Source organism: Vanessa cardui, chromosome 8, assembly GCF_905220365.1.
Source record: "Vanessa cardui chromosome 8, ilVanCard2.1, whole genome shotgun sequence".
NCBI lineage: Eukaryota > Metazoa > Arthropoda > Insecta > Lepidoptera > Nymphalidae > Vanessa > Vanessa cardui.
Genome location: NC_061130.1, coordinates 3461849 through 3487884, shown reverse-complemented (window position 1 = coordinate 3487884; position 26036 = coordinate 3461849). Strand labels below are relative to the sequence as shown.

The following is a 26036-nucleotide window of genomic DNA, read 5'->3' as shown; positions in this document are numbered from 1 at the left end:
TCTGTATAAAATGTTTTAATGATAAAAACAAATATTAGGGTAAATTTATTGAAATAAACACTATACTTGACCTACTAAACAATTTATCTTGAGAAAGTAATACTATCGGAAATTATTGGCTAACGATAGCACAAAACTATCGATACCATCGAAGTTAAAAGTAATGTTTTTTGCAAAACTCTCGATAGTATCGTTTACACATTCACTATCGATAGTCTATCGATAGTGGACTATCGATATGCAACACTAGTACCTATCCAGATAGGCTTGCTCAAAGCTCTACAGTGATAATCATAATTTTGCTTAGATAAATAAAGACATTAAAACTCTGACATATTTGACAGCCGTAACGTCCATGCCTATTTCTGAATCTACAAACATCTGATAGCAAAATAAAAAGTTATATCTTTACCTCCTAAAGTCTCTAAAAATAATTTTCTAAAACCCATTTTATTAAACGATAGACTGCATAGCTCGAGGTTCTAGTTTTAATACCATATGGTATTTTATAATCATAAAAAGGGTAACCCCTTTTTCATGTTCATCCTTTTTGATGATGTCATTTATATATCAAGGTCTTGGTATCACTATTGAGATATTAGTCATCAAAGAGGTATCCGACATAATCACTACTTACACATAGTCTTTGGCGTGGTACAGAAAATAATATTACATTCGATGGAATTGCATAACAACAACAGCCTGTATCCTTTGCTGGGCAAAGGCCTCTTCTCCCTTTGAGGAGAAGGTTTGGAACATATTCCACCATGCTGTTCCAATGCGGGTTGTTGGATTACACATGTGGCAGAACTTAAATTTAGACACATGTAGGTTTCCCTTCAACACCGTGCATGAGATGGATTTTATAAATAAATATGAGACAACATCACATACGTTACTCTGACCCCAATGTAAGTAGCTAAAGCACTTGTGTTATGGAAAATCAGAAGTAACGACGGTACCACAGACACCCAGACCCAAGAGAACATAGAATACTAATTATAATCTACATCGACTCGGCCGAAAATCGAACCCGGGACCTCGAAGTGGCGGACCCATGAAAAACAGTGTACTCACCACTCGACCACGGAGGTCGTCAAGGTCGTCATTTTAAACACAAATTATGCACATCAATATTCAGTGGTGCTTGCCTGGGTTTGAATCCGCAATCACCGGTTAAGATGTACGATGTCTAATGTCAATGTGATCTAACCACTGGGCCATCTCGGCTCGGAATTGCATATTCCATACAATAGGCATTAAAACATTTTTGTTGTTACGCCAATAAGGCCATTATCTATCGTTTTTATAAACACGTATTTTCCCTTAAGTTTTCGCGTGTTTGTTACAATTTGGCAGCGTTTTATTATTTAATTAAGTAGACTAATAAAAGTACTTTTGAATTTTATAAATTGTCACTAAAATACAAATATATTTTTATATATCCTGCCTAGTAATTATAAATACTAAATTCATGCTTTTTATCTTTAATAATCTTATATTGAGTACTTAATATGTCGCGTTAATCAAGATATAATACATTATACAAGATGGGCTGGTAAGTTTTTTAGGTCAAGTTAAAAATAGCTGTAAAATCTTATTATAAAAATGAATATCTTGCTCCATAAAGGATTAACTATGAAGTCGGAAACTAGGTTATAAGTTTACCTTTCCTCAATGTACAATGGTTGTTAGCGTTCCTTTCAAAAATAACTACAGCATTGTAAATATGAGTAATATTTTTGGAAACATATTTTGAAGCAACTGTAACAATACCAATTCTTTTAAAAATGTCCCTATGGGAGTTTCGTTATCCAGATTATAATTAGGCCGGACATTTCTTTTTTGCATGAAAATATTCTCTCTGTCAGTCAGAGACAACGTGAGGAATGTCGAATAACTTTCGACACATTATGAAAATGCGATGTTTTCCTTTACTGCTGAACATAATAACCACATGAAAATTTACTTTGACGTGTCCGGTTGAACCCACGATCTTAGATAAGAACAAAGTATCCTATTCAGAACGGCATTATTATATTGGTAGATAGACTGCCAAGTAATCCACCTGATGTTAAGCAATCACCATCCCCATAGATTTTAAGACTGTAAGAAATATTAACCTTACATTGCCATTGAAACACCAACCTCAGTACCAAAATATTTTATGACCATTGTGTCTGCACTGGCTCACTCACCCTTTAAACCGGAACATACAAATAAATGAGTGATCACTTCTCTGACGGGCATTTTTTTATTTTATCCGGGTGGGTCGAAGTGGAGTCCTAACGCGAAGACGACTAGTACGGACGGCAAGAATGATTTGCACTAGTAACCCTCGCCATGCCGGCCCGCAAGATGCCTCTTCACGCTTTGTTTGAAGGCACCCAGGTTATAAGAGGGGAACACGTGTGCTGGTAAAGAGTTCCATTATTTGGCGGTGCGACAAAGAAAAGAGTTACCAAATTTCTTTGTACGCGTTGGGATAGATATTTCACAGTAAGGCGGTGATATGATCGATCTTGCTCAGAGCACTTAATTATAATATTTATGTTAACACAAAAGGTCGTCGTGTTGAAATAAAACCATTTTATTTAATAAATTGCTTTATTAAAAACGTCTATCATCACTTGACAGTAATATCTAGACTAGTTTCTAAGTCGCAAACAATACTAATCTTACGAGTATACATTAAGTTAAACGTTGCTTAGTTCCTTACTGCAATATTGTCTAATAATCGAGTAACGTAAAGGGCACAGACTCAACAGCGAACTGCCGAGAAAAAAATATTTAGGATTGTATTTTGTTATAAAGTTAAATTATACAAAATTGTTTTTTTGAATAAATCGATACTGGTTTCTTAGAATATTTATTGCTCGTATACCTATTAGGATCAATATTGTGAGCAAATATAATACGTAATTACATATACACTTATGATTTACGTTGCGTTTACTTTATAATCACTCATATTTTAATAAAATTAACATACACAAAATCATCACATCGACTTGGCAAAACAAAATCTGTATTACTATTAAAATAAATAGGTAAAATTTTATCGATAAGAATTTTCTGTAAGGACTAATACCTTGGGCAGAATCCCAATAGGTATATGTACTTAAATATTTCAGTACTAATAAAAAAATGTATATCAATTAGGCCGATTTCTGAACGAAACAGCAACAATATTTATTTTTATTATATATTTTTTTAATCTATGTAAAACAATCATTGATTGGTTTATTATCTACAAGTTTTAAAAATTGCACGATTAAGATAAAACATCGGACAGCGAGCTTCAGAGCTCTGAATGTTTTAATAAAACGATGATATGTTGATTGCATTTAAATTTGTCGTCTATCCATTTTGGGGTAAAAGCAAAACTGTTCAGAGTTACGATACACCGATGTCGACCTAATTAGTTATATCCTACGTATCTTATTGCTAATGCGACTAGCGGCTACCGCGGGGCGGCGCGTTCGCTGCGGTATGTACAAGGCTACGAGCACGTTCACGGCTCGTGCGCTCACAACACAACATTGCACTACACCGTCGTCTGCGACGCGTCTCCTCTTCGTCTTCTGAGATTTGGTTCCGCTTACACTTAAAGAGTTTTAGCCTTTTCTAACAGCTCGTTGATGAATTTCTGAAAACAATAAATATATTTTATATTTTTGTGTCGTGTTTTTTTTTTACTATTAAAACTATATCTAAGAGGCCATGTCAGACAGCTGCTGACGGGAAACCATTGTGACGTGAATTGAATTAGATTGAAGGGTAAAAATTCGATGCCCTATAAGAACTTGGATGTCTGTAAATTGGGCTTATTTGATTTCGCTTTAAAAGAACTTTCCTCGCTGGCCGTTGCAATAGAAAATTATGACAGCATTTGCTCAGCGTTTTAATGTCTTTTTCAGCATAAAAAAATTAAAAAAAAAGTATCCGTTTAGCGTCGTAACTATTTCCTTTTTATCATCTATCTGACACAAGTATTTTTATTGACAATGGTACCCGTATTCAAAATTGAATAATATAAACAAGAAATACTTGGGCTTGTTTTTTATTCCCTCAAATATATTTTGCTTCTTTAATAATCGGCCTCTTTGTCCCTTGACAAATTCGTGCGTGACGAGATGTAGCCTTTTTATTCGCCAACACAAAGCATATTCACCGAAACCGTTCAATCAAGCATGGTCAACGATGTATATCCTCCTTTTAAGATCGATATATCATATATGTAGGCTCATATCATTGTTCAATAATAATTATACAATTAATATGATTTTATCTTTTAACACATTAACAGTTACAACTATTACGGCTATCTATAACCATCGGATTCGTAATGTTTGCATTTTTTAAATATGAATCAGCCCGTTTTTCTAATTGATATAGTTAGTTTGCGATACGAAATACAAATATAGATAAGAATAAATATTGTATCAATTAACGATACGAATATTTTGATTGTCATTAAATGTCAAATTACTTACATGAACATCTTTTTGTGGTTTCTTCGCATCCGCTAATAACGTCTGAAAAGAGATTTAAATAATTTAAAAATAACAGTCAAATAGTGGCATAACGAGGATAAGACAGAGAAACAATATTTTTATATATTTTATATTATAGTTATGTGTATATATATACCGTATATATGTGTATATGTGTATATATATATAAACATATTTGTAACCATTTATGAGCTGAGATGGCCCAATGGTTAGAACGCGCGCATCTTAACCGATGATTTCGGGTTCAAACCCACGCAAGCACCACTATATATATGTGCTTAATTTGTGTTTATAATTCATCTCGTGCTCGGCGGTGAAGGAAAACATCGTGAGGAAACCTGCATGTATCTAATTTCATCGAAATTCTGCATGTGCATTCCACCAACCCACATTAGAACAGCGTGGTGGAATATGTTCCAAAACCTCTCCTTAATGGAAGAAGAGGTCTTATCCCAGCAGTGGGGAATTTACAGGCTGTTACTTTTTTTATTTACTTTACCATTTATAATAAATCTAGAAAATTGGACGTAAGGGTTTTCCGTATATATAATGTAGGCAAGTATGTCATAGTCATATTAGGAGGGTGTTAAAGTATTTATAAATCTGCTGTTATGAAGCCTATTTAGGTCAAAATATTAAAGAAACATTGTTTATGAAAAAAACATAGTTAAGCTCTTATGGGTCAATACCCAAAGATCTATTCTTTGTGTATTATATTATATTAAGGTTTGTTGTATTTTTAGAAATATAATTATTAAAAAGAATTATGAATTTCTAATATTTATGAGTTGTTTTAACCTAAGGCACTACGCTAATAATTTCGAAATTCAATGACTTTTAAGTACTTAATTTTTATTTCCACATTTAAAATTTGCATGATTTGTTTTAACGCTTGAATATTTTACAGCGCCTATTTGAAATCATAAGTGTATGCGTATACATGCCCTACGCGTATATACACACATAATCGTACGTAGTAATACCGTTACAGAAGTGCCAAAATAAAAAAACACAGGTTTTTCGCAATGCGGCTAGCCTCATTGTTTTAAATTCAATTGTTATTTGGTATGTGAACTGTGTTGATCCTATTTGTGGCAACTAATACAAGGTAAGCCAGTGTAACTACAGGCACAAGGGACGTAACATCTTAGTTCCCAAGGTTGGTGGCACATTGACGATGTAAGGAATAGTTAACATTTCGTACAGCGTCATTGTCTATGGGCGATGGTGACCACTTACCATCAGATGGCCCATATGCTCGTCCGCCAATCTATACCATAAAAAAAGGTGAACCCATCTTTTGTGTTATGATTTTGTAGATATTTATCAGACCTCGAAGAATGTGCCACGTCCAAAATTATGAGGTACTTGTGACATCACTGATATAGGCCTAATCTTGTACACAAAATGTAAATAACTGATAATCAAATAACAAAATAACTTTATGTGATAATTGTAATTGTTATGAGATAAAACAAATACTTTGAGGTTTTAAAGTAGGTTTTATTGATAAAATTAGTGACAATGAACACTATTTTATATTAGCTTCGCGTGTAACTTTATATAGTTACTATGTAAACAAATCTAGGAAGTCGTAGTAACATACTTGTAAGGGTAATGGTTTAAAACAAAGCAAGAACTTGCATATTATGAAACGCGTGCATACAGAGGGTCTTAATTTATTTATTATCTTTGAAATTAACTGTAAGGCAAATCTGTTTTGAATCTGCGAAAATGAGACCAAGAAATCCATAACAGAAGTATTATTTGGTTTGGGGCCCTATCTATTTTATTGAATGTATCATGTTTATATACATTTAAAGACAAATGGGCCATCTGATGGTGAGTTATCACTACCCATATATACATATATGGGCCGTCATTTTATTTAACCAATCCCAAAACGACCAATGCGCCACCAATCTTGGGAACTGAGATGTTATTTACCTTATGCTTGTACACTGTTAAACTGGCTTACATACCCTTCAAGCTGGAGCACAAATACATGTATTGCTGTTTACCAGTAGAATACATATATGATGAGTATGTGTATCAGACTGGGTAGATTCTACGATGCCCTACTATGTCGAATAAAATTAAACCTTCACTAAATATTTTAAAGAATATATAAATCGATATATAAAGATCTCGAGCTGACCGATTAATGGAATTAGGTGGATAGTGGAAGTTTTCAATATCCTTTTGTTTTAAATTGGTATAATTACTTACGTGCAATAGGTTCTTGCATGCTTTTAGCGAATTACTGAACATTCCGTTCTGTTATCAGTAAGTTTATAGGGAAACTTAGGGCCCTAACAGCTTAAGTTGTTTAATTATTTTTATAATAAAACTGTAGTTTTAATTGTTACATTGTTTTTAACTAGTTTAAAAAGTAGTAATTCTCTATGGGACTATTAATGTCTTTGATTATGATGTAATGTATGTATGATGTATATAACGTGATAGAACGTCAGAAGCTATATGAGTAGGATATATGTGTATCTATGTAATAATAAATACATATATAGAGTACTAGCAACCCGCTCCGGCTTCGATCGGTACATCTAATATAAAATATACTACAGAATTTGTTTATTTACGACATCACATTACAAACTTCTAAAATTATCATTAAAAATGATTGTATTGTCCATGTATTACATACCTTTCTCTCAAATTAATCTATCTATTAAAACAAAACCTCATCAAAATCCGTTGCGTACTTTTGACGATCTAAGCACACATAGGGACAGTGGTAAGCAACTTTGTTTTATACTATGTAATAATTATGTATGTCAGTTCTAGCGTTGTAAAATTATTCTTATCTAAGGTACCCTTAGGGACTTGAATAAAACGTAACGACTATTGGTAATGGTCTCACGTTATCGATTGTGACTTGCGTTAAGCGATACCAAATCGATATAGGAAGTTATATAATTACCGTGAGGTGCCGCCGGCGCAGATCGTCGCTGTCCATATCCAGCAGTTCGTCAATGTCCACCTCTACCTCCTGAGAGGCCCCAGCTGGCGTCGTCTCCTGAGAACAAATTACCATGTTCTGATTAACTGCAAATATAACACCTCTTATTGTATCCACTGGTGACAGTTTGGTTAGTTTTTTGCCCAATCGGAATTGAGATTCAACGGGGAAATGCTGCTAGTTACTAGTTTTAATTCATATTTGTATATATTTAAGCATTTAATTTTATTTTTATGTTAATAAACCATACTAAAAATTAATATATAACGCAACATAATTATTGGCGTATTTGGTATATTGTGTAAATTATTTGGGTATAGTGTGCAAGCTTGTATTTGATATAAATGTGATATTAGCCGTATTTTTTTTCTTTTTTTTTTTTTTTTTTTTTTTTTTGTGGGTAGACTTACAAGTGTGTACATCTTCTCTATAAAGCTCGTAAACATAATTAATAATTTTATTTATTTTAAAAACTTTTATCACATGAATTAAAATTATAATAAAAGGCAATCACCACTCCTTTAATTTTCACTTTTATTTTGCACAAGAAAAACCTTATTTACAACAAACATGGACCAATCACTTAAAATGTCCTCTAACTTTGATGAAATAGTGAAAATGTTTGATTCTCGAATGAAGAACTACGAAGAGAGGCTGAAAAAACTTTCCCCGCCATCTGCTGCTCCCTCTATGGATTTGAAGTCATTGGCCAGTGAGTTTCTCGACTTCAAAGTCTTTGTTTGGAAGACTCTCACACTTATGAAATCACAAGTTGAGATGTTGACCCTTGGTCTTGAACGACACGAAGCTCACTTACGTAGAAAAGTCATCCTTATCCATGGTGTCCCTGAAGAAAAAAATGAAAAGCTTGACAACACTGTTCACAATATATTAACCGACCGATTAGAGTTGTCCGAGGTCAGACCTAGTGATTTGCAAGTGTGCCATCGCCTGGGAGTTCATCAAGGTAAACCGAGGCCTATTTTAGTCAGGTTTAACAACTATAACATGCGCCAACTTGTATGGAATTCTAAGACTTCACTCAAAGGGTCCGGCATTACTATATCAGAATTCCTTACGAAATCCAAACATCACGTTTTCATGGAAGCGCGAAAACATTTCGGCGTTAATAGCTGCTGGACTTCTGATAGCAAAATTATTATACTGCTCCCTGACAAGACGCGAAGAAAAATTGAAGTTATGTCCGATCTCCAAGATATTATTTCAAAGTTCTCTTCCTCTTCGAAGCAAGACTTGCCCGATCGTCCGGTTATCAAGAGTGCCGACAAGGAAAAGGAAAAGCCGCTCGTGAAATCTCCTAGAAAAATTAGGCGCAAACTGTAACTTAGGTATTGTTTTCATACAGCCACTATATAAAATATTTTAAATACTTTAACGTAAACGTACCTCTTCACTTTGGTCGGGTTACATCGTTTGGTTTTTTTTTTATGTCTTTCGTTGTAGGGTAACTAAACTTTTTTTGTAATTCCTTTGTGTAATAAGTTATTTGTTATTATTAATTTACTTTTTAAATTGCTCCTTCGTAATTTGCACTAGTCATTGTCATTGTACGTGACATACGATATGGGGATGTCACTGTTACACATGACAGTGACAGCGCATTTATAAAGCTTATTACAAAAAATGTTTTCTATGCTTATTAAGTTATCTACTTATGAGTGCAAAATGCATTTCTTATTTATTTATTTTTTTTTAATCTTGAGTGGTGTTATTGATATGTAAATTTTGTTGCATTTTTTTTTTAAATATAATAAAATAACGTAGTTCGTAAAATAAATTAAGTAAAGTAGATATAGTAACTTAGTCATTTTAAATTTATTTATTTCTTATTTTTTTAATATTTTATATATTATTTTATTTTATTTTTTATATTATATTATATATATTTTTTAATTTTTAATATGGATTATGCCGATCTACTCAACATTAGTTCAAATTCTTACTCTTCTTCTTGTGATGAATTTTTTAGTGCCGAAAGCGATGGTTCCCCTGACATTTTGTTACATGACCAATTAAACGCTATTTTTTCTCCTTTTCCTCTTAACCTTAATATCGTCCACATTAACGCTCAGAGTATCCCTGCACATCTCTCTGATATTTCAATGTCCTTCAGTAACAGTCAAGTAGACGCTATCTTGATTTCGGAATCATTCTTAAAACCTTCACTTCCCTCCGTTCAATTCTCCTTACCCGGCTACAAGTTAATAAGAAACGATAGAACGGGAAAGGGTGGGGGTGGGGTTGCTATCTATCTAAGAACGGGAATCCCATACACGATTGTACTGTCCTCTCCTAACCAATACTCCGAATCCGCTGAATTCCTTTTCCTTGAAATTATCCTTGGCCACTCCAAAGTACTCCTAGGTGTCCTGTATAGTCCCTCAATTCACATTGATTATTTCTCCTCCCTAGACAATATCCTAAACAACCTTTGTCCTTTGTACCAACATCTTCTATTGTTAGGAGATTTTAATACATGTTTAATAAAAAATGATTCTCGTTCGAATAAGCTTCTATCTATTCTGTCGTCCTTAAACTTACATTCCCTCCCTCTGTCTACTACACATCACTTTCCTAATACTACACCTTCTCTTCTCGACCTGATTATTGTTTCTCTTCCTGATCATGTTGCCACCCACGGTCAATTACCCTCCTGCTTCTCCTATCACGACCTCATATTTGTCTCCTATAATGTCCGCCATTCCAAACGAAAACCTTTATATACCTTTCGTCGTAGCTTCAATCAAATCGTCAATGACGAGCTAAAGCGTGATGCTGGTAACATCGACTGGACACCTATCTTAGACGAAGATTGCATTGAGAAGAAGGTCAGCCTCTTTAACACCAAATTGATGGACCTGTATGATTGCCATGCTCCTATTAAGCGAGTTAAGTTGAAGCACCGACCAGCTCCCTGGATCACTTCCGAAATAAAGGAAATGATGTCAAAGCGTGATAAAGCTAAAGCTCGCCTTAGAAAATGGTCGTCTGATGATAACTTGGACCGGTACAGGTTACTGCGAAACCGATGCAACAAATTATGTCGTGAAGCGAAGCGTAGATACATCCACGACACTATTCATAATTCTGACAGTAAACAGGTCTGGAATTTCCTAAAAACTTTCGGTGTTGGTAAAGTTCCCGTTTCTGGTGACAATTTAGTGGATCTCAATGCTTTAAATTCACATTTTTCTACATCCCCTATTGTTTTGGACGATGTAATTAAATCAAATACTATTTCGGACTTGTCCAAACATGTATTACCGCAATGTTCTTCTTTCTCTCTTCAGCCAGTTACCGAAGATGATGTAAAGAAACATGTATCATCGATTAAATCAGCTGCAGTTGGTAGTGATTCGATTTGTTCCAGAATGATTCTCCCTATTCTCTCTGAGCTCCTTCCTGTCCTGACGCATCTGTATAATTACTCCATATATACCTGCACTTTTCCGTCAGTATGGAAAAATGCTCACATTATCCCTCTACCTAAAATACCTAACCCTAGTTCTCCTTCACACTATAGACCAATTTCAATCCTCCCTTTCCTTTCTAAAGTTTTGGAACATATCATTCACGAACAGTTGGCGTTTTACCTCGTGTCTAATCGTCTCCTGAGCCCTTGGCAGTCTGGTTTTCGAGCTGGTCACAGCACGGTTACAGCGCTTCTAAAGGTTACGGAGGACATTCGATACGCTATGGAGAATCGTCAACTTACTGTAGTTGTATTGCTTGATTTTAGCAATGCATTTAACTCGGTAGATCATGATGTTCTTTTATGCGTTTTACGATCTTTAAACGTGTCATCCTCTGCGTGTATCTGGTTTGAATCATATCTTCGAGGACGCTCGCAGTGCATTCAGTTGGGTGAATTAAGCTCAAATTGGAGCGCGCTTAATTCGGGCGTTCCTCAAGGCAGTGTGCTATCCCCTCTTTTATTTTCTGTCTTCATTGATACTATATCAGCGGTAATTTCTTCTAAGTTTCACCTTTATGCAGATGATCTACAATTGTATCGCCACTTTAGTGTTGTGGATGTTACTACGGCTATTACTGGTATAAACGAAGACCTCAAACGGATTCACAATTGGGCTAACAGTTTTGGCCTTGTCGTGAATCCCGCAAAATCGCAGGCATTAATTGTTGGAAGTCGGTATATGCATAAATGTCTCTCTTTAAATAGCATTCCTCCTTTAGCATATAACGGCATACCAATCAATTATACCGAGCATGCCAAAAATTTGGGTCTTCTTTTCAGTAGTGACCTGTCCTGGTCCAAGCATATCAATGAGGTAAGTAAAAAGATTAATTTCTCCTTTCACTCCCTTAAACCTCTTCAATATTTCCTTCCTACAAAAACAAAAACTCTTCTTGTTCAATCTCTTTTGCTTCCTCTGATAGATTATGCTGATTCCTGTTTTCTTGACGCTACTGAAGAACTGCTTGATAAACTTGAGAGGCTACAAAATTTATGCATCCGCTTCATTTTTGGTCTACGCAAATTTGATCATGTCTCTAGATTCCGAGCTGAACTCAAGTGGCTTCCTATACGTCTTCGCAGGGATACTCACGTTCTATGTCTCCTTTATAATATACTTTTTAATCCCTTATATCCCAATTACCTTCGAGAACGTTTCAAGTTCTTGCATCCTCCTGGTTCTCCTTGCCGTCCTAATGTCCAGCTCCTACTACAAATCCCTTCTCATAATTCTAATTTTTACACCTCCGCTTTCACAGTGCATGCAGCGCGTTTGTGGAACGCTCTGCCGTGCACGATTCGCACTTCTAATTCAATTCACATTTTTAAAAAGAAGTTAAAAGAGCATTTCTTATCAGTCTCCTAATTTTGGCATATGTATTTATATGTATGTATATTATAAGCATTTATATATGTAAACTTTAATGTATTATATATATATTTCTCATTTTTAGTTAAGTATTTGTTTTAGTTTTATTTTGTAATTGTAAACTCTTGCCTGTCTACCTTTCACTGTTCTGTCTATTTTCACTCTTCTGGGTATGCTGGAAGAAATCTCTTATAGGGATAAGCATACCTTTTAAATTTTGCTTTCCTGTGACTTATATATTTGTATCTGTACTGTATCTGGCAAATTTTAATAAACTGTTAAATAAATAAATAAATAAATATACTTAGTGCCAGCTTTCCTTGTAAACGATCTTAAAGTACAGGTCAATACCCATAAAAACAGCCTGTAAATTTCCCACTGCTGGGCTAAGGCTTCCTCTTCCACTAAGGAGAGGGTTTGGAACATATTCCACCACGTTGTTCCCATGTGGCAGAATTTCGATGAAATTAGAAACATGCAGGGTTCCTTACGATGTTTTCCTTCACCGCCGAGGACGAGATAGATGTATAGTAATGCCTGATGGATTAATTCTAGCCACTAAATGTTTAATAGAAGCGTTAATATGTCAAAACACTGACCGGGGTCTCGTAGAGCTTCTGCAGCTCATCATACAGCCACATCTCGACGGCGAGACGTTTGCGGATCAGCGCCATCTGGTGGCTGCCGTATTTGGCTGTTAGGAATTTTTCACGTCTCTCTTTTACCTGAAAAAAAAAAGAAATGTCAATACAGAATTCAAGCGATGACCGATATTTAAATTTATTATATTTGCAAACCAGTTATAATATAAGATATAAGTTTGTGACGTGATACTTCGATTCAGGTCCTAATATTTTTTAAAACATTAATTTTTAAAACATAAAACATTAAGATACCAAGCAAATGTGATAACATCTGGGTAGGTGCCACCCACTCATCAGCTATTCTACCGCTAAACAACAGTGCTCAGTATTGTTGTGTTCCAGTTTGAAGGGTGAGTGAACCAGTGTAACTTGTGCCTGACAAGGGACATAACAACTTAGTTCCCAAGGTTGATGGCGCATCAACGATGTAAGGAATAGTTAATATTGCTTACAGAGTCATTGTCTATGGGTGATGGTGGCCACTTACCATCAGGTGGCACATACACTCGTCCGACAACTTATACAAAAAAAAAATTGTTTTTTCGTGATAATCTCTTTATGTTTTTTTTTATGGAAAATTACTATTACGATCTTTATATTGTTACTATGACATTCAAACATTTATGATTGTATTTATGTATGTATACATTATCAGTTATTTACTGCGAAGGCTTTGTGAAATTCTGGGTAGGTATTACCCACTCATCACATTTTCTACAACTAAAGAGCAATACTTAGTATTTTAGTATTCCAGTTTGAAGGATGAGTGAATTAATGTAACTATGGGCAAAAGTGACGTAACCTCTCAGCTCCCGAAGTCTGTGGCACATTGGTGCGATGTAAGGAATGGTCTATTGGCGGAAGTGAACACTTATTAAGATTATATAAAAGATATATTAAATATGAACTCATATAAACACACAACCTAATAATTAAAAACAAAACAAAAGACAATCATTTCCTCATTTTTTAAGGAGTTGACTAACTTTAAAGTTATCAGAATATTTTATCAAAAGACAAAAGGATGTTATCGAAAAGAATTTCAATCAACATTCAATATTTTTAGTACGCGTCTGCGTTTCATTTTACAAAGGGACGATTGAAAATCTCGCATCGCCTCTGAATTAAATAAACAAATCAAAGAATTGTTACGGAAATAAAATTATGAAAACAATACGCTTTGTTTTCATAATTCAACGTGTTATGGAAATTTTATTTAAAACTTGTACAGTTTTAAATGATATATTAGTATGTGTAAAGCCCATTACACAATGTAACAATTAAGGTATAGGAGATAAGGAATAAGGGACAAGATATACGGAATAGCGCAGCCACCAAAACACAATAGGCGATAGGCTACAATATTCAACCAATCACAGCGGTTGAATACCTACAGCTGGTCTGTGCACGAAGCACGAGTGTCAAAAACATAACCTAATTGTTATGACATTTCGTTGAAAAAATGCCCTGTGATTGGCTGGCTATAAGAAATAAGAATTAGTAAGCTGAAGTGGCAGTGGGCTGGTCATATTTGTCGCAGAACCGACCACCGTTGGGGACAACGCGTTCTAGAGTGGAGACTACGTCTCGGCAAACGTATAGTGTAGGACGTCCTCAGGCACGGTGGAGTGACGATTTACGAAAGGCGGCAAGCAGGAGCTGGATGCGGAGAATGACCACAGTGGCGTGCACTTGGAGAGGCCTATGTCCAGCAGTGGAAATTTTATTCTTATTTATTATTTAAGGAATAATACATTTTTGAATTATGCATTGATTAACGGTGCTGCCATCGCTAGATTCAGCTATTCCTTATTCCTTATTTTTTTCATTGTGTAATGGGCTTAAGGTGTAAGGCTTTCAGTTTATAAACCTTTTGCTATACTTGTTTCAAATAACGTGTGCTCAATAAAGTATTTGCACACTTTATTGATTTTTATATTCCGAATAAACATATTATAAGTTATCAGATACAAATCTGATAATTATATACTTTTAATCTGTTTTCAATAATTTTTTTAAGAATATATTTTACTTTTAATGTAAATACAATTACTTTTGTAATTTATTTTTGATGAGATTATTACTTATACTGATAATTAATGACAATGAACAAGTGAGTTTTAAATAATAAAAAAAAAAAAACATTTAAATAAATTTACCTTCAAATAACAGTTTTAAATATGGAAGAGGAATTGATTTCTCTTTTTTTGTACAAAAAACGACTTAAAGCCCGCTAAGGAGCAAAAAGCAATTATCTACAGCGATTACAGCGAGGAAAACGCCTTAAAACACTCGTAAGAACACAAGTACCTACTTATTTCACTTCAATGGAAGCAGTAGAAGTGACTCTACACAGCAGACGTTTACTTTGTAAACACAGGCAAATATATGGCTAGCTCTGGTGCTGGAAATCTGCGCCAAGATACAGACATCCCGTGCACGCATAGCCAGAGTCGGATTTAAGGGTGTGGAGGCCCCGGGGCCACAAAGCAGTGAGGGCCCTAGACAAACAGAAGCGTGAACACCCAAATAATTATATTATTATGAATCAATTAGTTTTTGTTTTTTTATTTCAATCAATAAGCTATGAATTGTTTCGTATTTGTATCGGTAACTTTTAAAATATTAAATAGTAACATTATTATAATTTGACTATATCTCAGTATTTGTTAACTTGCTGAAAACTGTGGCCCCCTCTCATGTGGAGGCCCCTTCTCATGTGGAGACCCCAGGGCAGTTGCCCCGGTTGCCCTCCCCTAAATATGGCCCTGCGCATAGCCACTTTTGAAATATATTCGAACCTTGGGTAAATAGATCAACAATAACATGTCATGAGCGATGTCACATCAAGTTAAGTGATGCTCACGGCATTTCTAATACCTTTTCGTCCCAGCCTTATAGTTAATGCTGCCCCCTACTGCCTATAAATTAAAAAAGTTGAATAATGTGAATAGTTTAAAAAGGCATTTTTTCTAGATAAGGTTTGAACTTGGCATCACTATTAGAGCAACTACTAAGAAAAGAGGTCCCCAACCAAATTTTACAGCTCTAGGTCTGGGTATATTATCTAACTCTTGGCAGTTTTTTTTAATTTAGGATTACGTCCTCATTAATTGATCAAATAGATTTTATTTTTAAACAGTATTTCCCACGTATCTTTTTTTCTAAGAAGCTAAGCCCTCCCACGTATAAGTTTCAAGTTACCTATTTTATACCGGTCTTCTGCTTCTATAAATTCCATTGAATATAACTACATGGATAACACGAAGGCAGGCGTCCTTTTCTTTAATTGCGATGTGTCAAATTGTGATATTTTAGAATCGGTAGTTAGTTGAAGGAAAAGTTCATGAACATTTTTGCTATATTACACGATCTAAATTTTCATCCAGTTTTGATTAAACTCCCGTGTTTACGAGAAAAACGCAATAACGTTCCCTTTGTCCTTCCATCAGACTAATTAATGTACAAAGAGTAAATGTATGTCATGTACAGTTTTCATTTGAAATTTAATGACTTGATTTTTTATTATTTATGTTTTATCGAAAAGGAGCAATCATTTTAAAAAAGGTTGGATTTAAAACGCTTGTTGCATTTTACACATGCACTATTTCTGGTGTTTTATGATAAAAGTGTACCTATTCTAGGTAACATGTACCATAGCAGTGTTAAAAAACAAATTTATTAAAAGTACTGTATTGATAACATCACCTAAATAGAATCACTATGAAGGTACTACTGTCAAAGGCTTGGAATTTACGACCTTTTGAAATAAAAGCATTTAAGTACGTGACTCTGATAACTTTTAGTAATGGTTATAGGAAATGATAAATATAGAGTACCTCGCCCTTATCACTGAAGTTGACGTGTAGTCCGGCTTTAGCGGGCGAGCGCTCGGTGGGCGAGAGCGCGGGGTGCGCGGCGTGGGGCGGGTGTGGGGGGTGCGCCCGCGCAGGAAACGCGCCCGTCGCCGCCGCAACGCCGCACTCCATGCCGCTGCCGCCGCCGCTGTTGCGGCTCTGAAACATTACATACCTATTACTAACTTATAATCAGTATTAATACATATAATTATGTTACTATCTCATTAAGCAAGCTTTTTTGTTATGTTATAGGGGGCAAACGAGCTTGAGGCTCATCTGATGGAAAGTGATCTGATCGCTTGCAGGTAATATAACATAACTGCAGGTAATCGTAAAATAAACACCATTCTAAACTACTTTGATTAACAACATTAAACACTACCATCGTTTCGGAAAGCAACCTTTAGCGAGAAGAAACGGCAAGAAACTCGCATAGTTGCTCTTTTCTAATAAATTGTTTTACAATGCTGTTATTTATAAGAACCAGAGCCTAACTCCGCTTTTTTTATAAAAAGTACACTTTTAAGTAATAATAAAAATTAATTTGTTAGTTTAGTCTGAATAATTTTTTTAAATTTTGTAAACAGTAAATTGATTATATTTCCCGGTTTCTTGTTATATATACTAACATGGTAATTTATTTTTAAAATTGACTACTTGTTTTGTCTTCTTACAAGTAATAAGAATTTACTTTGTTATATGGGAAGTTATATCATTTATACAAATTAGGAAAAAGAAAGGCTCAATGTTTGATCCCTGTGGAAGCCTCATATCAGAAGCGTCATATGTCATGCAACGATATGTATGTAAATGTGTATATTCTTAGTCAACAGGCGGATAGCATAATATGCAGGATTGGGCCGGATGCCAGATATTTCAATTTGTAAATAAAACGAATTTTTATGGAAATCAGCTATACTTAAAAAGTCTTTAACTATATTAAATTGTTGTATTAACATAAGCTATAATAGTTTTCAGTATAATAGAGCAATTACTTTCAAATATTTTTATTACGCTTCACTTAAAATTAACTAATTTTTATGAATATATAAATACTAGCGTTTCGTTTGAATCACATAAAATCAAAATATACTTTATTCAAATAGACTTTTACAAACACTTTTGAATCGTTGTTTAACAAACTAAGTAAAGCTACCACCGTTTCGGAATGCTATCGAATTTAACCGAGAAACTTTTCAAGAAACTTAATTGTAACGGTGCTCCAAAAAAATATATTTGTTTACTATTTTATTCAACCGAATACAACAAAACAATATTTAGAATAAGTTATCAAAATGCCAGTCTAGATTAGTCACACATATGTAAATCCCTAGATGATATAATGAATGGGCTTTAGAACTGATGATTGTGGAGACTGATCTTTAATAAACATTTTTTATTTTTTTTATTATTATTATTTATGCCATTTTATTAACCAGTCTTAAACCTTACACAATTCACGTAATATTCAAAGGTACGTTACGTAAGTTAAGCGTTAAAATAATGGCTTACGGACGGCTACATTTAAAATCAAATCAATCAAATCAAATCAAATCAATTTTATTCAAGTAAACTTCACAATGAAGCGTTTTTGAATCGTCAATAATCAAATACTACCACCGTTTCAGAAAGCAGCTTCTAGCGAGAAGAAACGGCAAGAAACTCGCATAGTTGCTCTTTTCAAATAAACACATTTACAATGCTGTTACTGACAGTAATTAGCGTCCTATGATGGAAGCCGAGCCTAACTCCAGGCGTTTCTTTCTAAAAAGTACTCTTTTAATGAATAGTATGATTTATTTATTAATTTAGTCTTAATAATATTTTTAAATTTTGAAAATGGTAAATTGATTATATTTTCCGGTATCTTATTATATATGCGTATACCATTGCCCAAAAACGTTCTATTTACCGTATGCAAACGGAAAAAAAAATTAAAAATTCGTAGGACTCTAACCCCTTGGCTATCAATGTACTCCTAACACAAGTAATAAGCTTAAAAGGAGGGGTAAATATGAATATTATTAATTCCTTAATTAATTAGGGGTTTGCTATTACTATTAAAAAAAAAACGAATTTTTTTATTGTACTCAATCCTAGCTTTTTAAAGAGTTTTTAAAACCATATTTTTTTTTGGTAGGCAATATTTTTCAGTACCATTTTTTTAGCTTTTTGCAATAATAATAGAATAATAAAAAAAGAATAAGGAGACCAAGTAGCCAGCACATTATGGCTTATTACATGCTTGCTACTGAATCATATTAATCAAATACTAATATTTTATTTCGTTTAGTACAATAGGACTACGTTAAATCTACTATGTTTGATAAAGCATTTCAAAAATTTGATTTTCCAGATAAAAAGTAACACAAAAAAATTAAAAAAAAAAATTTCAGCAATATTAACATTTCCTTACCATAAAATAAATATCATAATCATATTCTTTTATTTCCACAAAAAAGCTGTTAAACATTTTGGTGACGTCAAATTGATAAAAACAATAGTTGTGTTGCATACACATACGACTAGCACTCATTCAAGGCAAGTAGTTATTTGGCGTTATTTGAAAATAATGAAATACAATCGTCAGAGTAAGAAAACCATCGTCAGTTTTCAAATTCATTCCTTTATCAAGTCTTACACTCTTAGTCCCTTTTGAAACTAAGCACTAAACAGACAACTGCATATAAAATGACACTTACATAGTATAATAACTTGGTTCAAAATAGTGTAACATCTTTGGACTACGTCTAGTCTTATATCAGCATGAAACCTTTTTAATGGTGTAATTAGTCATTACAAATTCAAATTAGATATGATATCTTCTACTGAATTGTCAAAATATGTCTGTCAGTGTCATATATGCTCGATCGGTAAAGCAGATTATCGCTCATACTGAGCACACGAAAATAAATCTTAAGGTGACGAACATTTTCTTGCCCCAACTGTACGAACACTAGCATTAAAACTCCAGATAAGTTGTTTGTGTTCAAACTGCCAGGTGAGAATAAAATGACAGTTTTTGCCTGTCTGACATCACATCAAGGCGGCTCATGTTGTAAGGCACATAATATACAGATTAAAAATTACGACGATTAATTTTAATATAATAAATTAATAACCCAAATCAAAATATTCAAGTATATTTCTACATATATTTTAAATTTTAAAATTTAATTTTCATTAACGAAAATACCGTATTCTGATGTACAGCATTAAAATTAAGGACAAATAAAAAAAAGGCGGAACATATGTTGCGTTTTAATGAATTCTTACGATGACCTCTACCTAAAAATAAATTTTAATACATAAAAAAACATAATTTGTGTACATATATTTAAAATATAAAATAATTACACTATTAATTATGAAAATGGAAGACTGTCTATATTTTATCTTCGACAATCGAACATCTGAGTTCTAAAAAAAAAAACTCGATGTAATCTATAGATAATCTATGGATATGAAAATATACGTAAGTTATTACTGTGACGGTAACACAGGCTACCACGCGGTCTCTTCGAGAGTATCTACCCGACTATAAGTTTGTATGTAGTGGTGAGTGGTGCAAACGCGGCGGATGCACCTCCACGTTACGTAGCCTACACTAACGACCACTTACTGAGCTCGTACCGGCTCTTCACAACATGAGTATCGTACAAGTGTTTTAAAAAATTATACCATCTTCATTTGCTATTACAAAAATTAACGTAAGATTTTTCTGTTTCAAAACGAGTCTACTCAATCGCCTTTGTACCCAAGTATTATAGAGAAGTATCTACTATAAAATTACGCATTTTAAATTCTCTCCAGCGCGAAAGGTTTACGACACTTATTATACCCGAAATAGGTTATTTGACTGGTTTTTAAAATCCATTTTATATTATTTAGTAGAAATTAAAGAACCCAGTAAAAGTTGTGTTTTTTATTTCTAGTACATATTTGCCGAAAAATATCATATTAAAAATTCCATATTTAAATAGCGCGCAAAAACGCTACTTGGACAATATGGCGCTGCAATGGGGTCGGTGACGTCACTTTCCTGTATTGTCTGTGGTACATATAGTAGAAAAGCAAAATTTACAAGAAAGTGACTTCATCATAAGCCCAGGCCAATCAGGAGCGTTTTGTGTCACGTGACAAACGTTTGAAAATTTGCATTTTAATTTATAGATTTTTGAAAAAAATAAGTATTATTTTCAAACTTTGTTAGTAAATAGCCATTTTTAAACTCATAATATATACTGATTACAATAATTCACAATTTATTTTTCACAATTTCAAATAGCCTATTAGCTACTATGATGACTAATTGTATAATTTATACTAATATTATAAAAGCGAATGCAGCTCTGTCTGTTCAAGTGTTCGATTTACCATAGATTATATTTCGTATGGAGATGTTTTGATTATCGTCGAAATACATACGACTACTTTTAATTCACCCCTGTTTACAACTGAGGGTAACGATTAGTGAACCATACGTAGTTTAATAAACTTCGCACGGGTAACGCCAGTTCAACTAGTTAGTGTCTTATATATTCCTCTCTGTAAAATATAAGATGATTATGAAAACGGAACTGCGATGGCCCAGTGGTTAGAACGCGTGCATCTTAACCGATGATTTTAGGTTCAAACCCAGGCAAGCACAACTATATGTGTATATGCATAGGAAACCTGCATGTGTCTAATTTAATCGAAATTCTGCCACTTGGTGGAATGCACAATTCCACCAACTCGCATTGGAACAGCGTGGTGGAATATGTTCCAAACCCTCTCCTTAATGGAAGGGGAAGCCTTAGCCCAGCAGTGGGAAATTTACAGGCTTTTACTTTACTTTTATTTTATTTTCTAAAATATCTGCAATGTCTGCCCATATATCAATCTATATTATAACGTGTACAGGCAACTTTTAACATACGCAATCGTTGCCCGTGCTCCGCTAAGCGAAGCGTAGTCCAGGTTGAAAGAGATTTATTTTATTTGAATCTGGGATAGCTGCCAAGCGCCACTCCTCCGTAAGTGTCCACGACCTAAATTTTGAGCCCTGTGTGAGGACCGAGGATCCAATTCTGCGTGTTGTGTCTTTCTGAGGATGTGCGCTGTACGAGGCAGCTGTGCAGAGTATACCCCAACATATCACGTGGTTGTAAATTGTTTTCTATTAGCATATGATGTGATCATGTGTGCCGATTCTTCTCGGTATAATCTACTTTCCGAACCGGTGGTAGATTCACTTAATTGTTAAATGACGATTCAAAAGTGCTTGTAAAAAAGCCGACTCGAATAAAGTTTATTTTGATTTTGATACACAGGTAAGGGTGATATGCCCAGGATCACTATTATATTATAATCTAAACTAATATTATAAATGTGAAAGTAACTCTGTCTGTCTTTCGGTCTTTCATGACCACGAAACGACGATGAAATTTGGTACGAAGCAAACTTGAAGAAAGGTCATAGGCTACTATTTTGCCTAACACTTGACAACCAACGCCGTAAAAAGTCGGCGAAGTCGCGGGCGACTACTAGTATTCATATAATCATTCAACCTGCGTAAGTCGGAAACTGCCTCGTCGTTTTCGCGTCATCCATTATATTACCCTGACCTGCACCAACTGTATACCCACTAGCTACGGACGTAATGTAATTACTTACGGACCGACATTGCATAATTTAAAAATAAATTGCAATTTTGAAAATTACTTCATACTAGCAACTCGCCCTGGCTCGCGGTTGCAATATTGATACTGAATATAATACAGAATTTGTTTATTCGCGATATCACATTAGAAACTTTTAAAGTTGTGACTGTTTCTTTACTATATTTTCCGTGTATTATTTATAAAATCACTCTATCTCTCAAAAAAAAAACACATCAAAATCCGTTGTGTAATTTTCAAGATACATACGTACATAAAGACACACAGCGGTGAGCGACTTTATTTTATACTATGTAATAATGATAATTTAATTTCTTTTTGGTAATAACCGGTAATGATGATTATTTATCGATAAAAGTAATTAAGGCAAGCAGTATCAAGTACTTCTCTCGATTCTTTACTTGCCTGTTATTACATCATTTATGTTAGGGTTCCGTACCCAAAGGCTAAAATATGAATAGGGTCTCGCCCTATTATTGGTGTCAGCCGTGCGTCCGTCTGTCACTAGCAGCAGTACCTCATTTACCGTATTAGTTAGACAGTTAAAATGTTCACAGATGATTTATTTCTGCCGCCGCTAACAAATATCAAAAAGGGAATTAAATAAATATTTAAGGGTCGTTTCATTAATAGTACGAACTTAATAATATAAGATAAATATAAAATGAGAGTCTTTCATTTTTTTTTCTCACTGTGCTCTCAATGATACTGAAGTGAAATGTGTGTGAAATAACCAAGTATACATATGTTGGTACATATTCCGCGTTGAAAAATATACGATTACACTATGCTAAGCGTAAAAAATAAAATATTATTGTATAGCCTAAGTTACTCCTCATAATATTAGTTATCTGCCAGTGAAAGTCCCGTACATATGACTTGAGTCAAAAGAGGCTATTAATATTACAAACAGACACTCTAATTTTATCATATGTATAGATTAAACATGTTCGAGATTTTAACGAATAAAAACTTATTCGTTAGCAGCCGAATACCGAACATAAAATCAATATTCAGCCCATCCCTATTAAATATATTAGGTTGTTGACCGATGATGTTATGAAACTCTCATTGCAAACTACCTCGATACGCGTGCACAGGCAGACCTAGATGACAATCGCATTCGTACATTTATATAACACTAGTCGTCCGCACTACACTATCAGATTTTATATATTACTTGGTCTACGTCTGGTCTACGTCTCGGTAGGTACTACCCACTCATCAGTTATTGTACCGCCAAATAACAGTACGCAGTATTGTTTTGTTCCGGTTTGAAGGGTGAGTGAGCCAGTGTAACTACACGCACAAGGGACATAACATCTTAGTTCCCAAGGTTGGCGGCGCATTGACGATGTAAAACAGCGGTCGGCAACCCGCGGCCCGCGAACATCTTCCTTGCGGCCCGTGAATGTTATGTAAAAAAGTTGACAAATATATTAAACATACAAGAAATAGCATCTCAAATGCAACCTCAGATATCACACTAATATTTGTGTAAAGTCAGTTTCTTACTTAGGCCGTTTGAAGCTTTCAAACATATAAACACAATGTAAGTATTATGTGTACGAATTAAAGTCTGCGTCTATTAACAAATTTCAATAGATTTTTTTTCTATGGAATATGACTAATTAACACTAATTGTGCGTAGGTATATTGGGCTTCTTAGGTTAATATCATGACTGCGTAAGTCATGATGAGCTCCAACGCTATGGAAGATCTTCCGATGTTCAGTAAATAAAAAAAAACAAGCCGCCACACCTAACTCAAACTAAAAAGTGAAATAAGGCTCGGGGAACTTAGATGCCCGGCAGTTATGGCAGGTAATAGGTAAGAACGTCTTACCTCATACACAACAAAACTCATAAACAATAACCTAACCTATATGACATATTCCACTTTTAAAAATTAAAATATGTTCTTATCTGATAGCTATATCACTGGCTGAATAGCGGAAGAACACATTGTTATCGTAATGAGAAACAAAGGCTTAGCAATCATTAACCCTCTCGGACGCTGCAAAGTGGATACGATAACTATCGAACACAGCCGAGCGTGCTTCCTACGAACCGTGACCCCGTACGTCCCGCCCCTCCCCCTTTACACTCTAAAATCAAACCACTTATTAACATTAGTCCCACTTACACCACTAGTAAATTTCCCACTGCTGGGCTAAGGCCTTCTCTTCCATTAAGAAGAGGTTTGGAACGCTGTTCCAATGCGGGTTGTGAAATGCACATGTGACAGAATTTCGATGAAATTAGACATACGCAGGTTTCCTCACGATGTTTTCCTTCACCGCCGAGCACGAGATGAATTATAAACACAAATTAAGCACATATATATTATATGCTTGGCAGGGTATGAACCCGAAATCATCGATTAAGATGCACGCGTTCTAACCACTGGGCCATCTCAGCTCAACCTCCAACCTCTACTAGAAGCGTCAGTATAGTCAAGCTTCAATCGCTAACTTGCATCTACAGCGTAGATAAAGCGCGTTTGTTTCGGACTGCATCTTATAAAATATTAATTTTAAACGGGTGAGGCATTGCAGCGTGTCGTCTACTACGGCCGAAGTAAAGCGAGGATACACGAGTACTACTTGAAGGCAAGGGCAAAGGGTACGCGTTGCTAAGGGCAGCTTTATACGCCGTCACATATATAATCCATAATAAAATGTACTGAAACGAGCGTAAATTGCCCATCATTATACTTAATGAGTTATTTTTAGAAGCAGTGAATGAATGGACGAATGAATTTATGAATGAAGATAATTTCAGACGACAACTTGTACCCATACTATTGTTAAATACCAATTAAATAATATATAAGTAACTGAATCAAATCAACACAAATTTACTATAAAAACATATAAAATAACGCACAAATCAAAACAATTGACTGTGATATTAGTATACGATAAAGATATATTACATTCAAATAGCAGAGGTTCAATAGGGCAGAGTTAAAATGGGACCACATGGGAAGCACTACCTTACAAACAAAAAAAATATCAAAATCGGTCCACCCATTGAAAAGTTATGAGGTAACAAACATAAAAAAAAAAGAAAAAAATACAGACGAATTGATAACCTCCTCCTTTTTGAAGTCGGTTGATAAGAAAACATTAAAAATCATATTAGCTAAGTATGTAGCGATCTCTTCCAGACAGCCTTGTAGATTAAACCTAATAATATATTGAAGCAGACTTTACAGATACTTAAAAATAAATCAATCGAGGTGTTTGCTGATCAAATAGGAATATTTAAAAATAAATTATTTAAACTCGCTTGACTTTTCAAGTATCGTAATATGTTTAAGTGGTTAGTTATGGTTTTTAATTTCACATATTTCATTTATTATGTATTAGTTAAATCTAATGTTTTTACTTATCTATACATATAATAAAATTGGAGTGTATGTTTGCAATATTAAAATAGCCCGTTTTTACTCAATGCATATGTAATTATACACGGTACATAGGTACAAATTAAATATTTTTTT

General features: G+C 34.4%; 1 protein-coding gene across 2 annotated transcripts in view; it reads right to left on the bottom strand.

The window, feature by feature from the left end:
- Positions 1-2593: 2593 nt before the first annotated feature.
- Positions 2594-26036, bottom strand: part of LOC124531676 (protein phosphatase 1 regulatory subunit 14B) — a 40975-nt gene continuing 17532 nt past the window's right edge. For both annotated transcript variants that reach the window (XM_047106170.1, XM_047106169.1), the window contains exons 2-6: positions 16846-17022; positions 12962-13087; positions 7459-7554; positions 4497-4538; positions 2594-3649 (exon numbers count right to left, since the gene is read on the bottom strand). In XM_047106170.1, the coding sequence (XP_046962126.1) occupies positions 3608-3649; positions 4497-4538; positions 7459-7554; positions 12962-13087; positions 16846-17022 (483 nt within the window). In that variant the 3' untranslated portion in view covers positions 2594-3607. The remainder of the gene's footprint in view (positions 3650-4496; positions 4539-7458; positions 7555-12961; positions 13088-16845; positions 17023-26036) is intronic.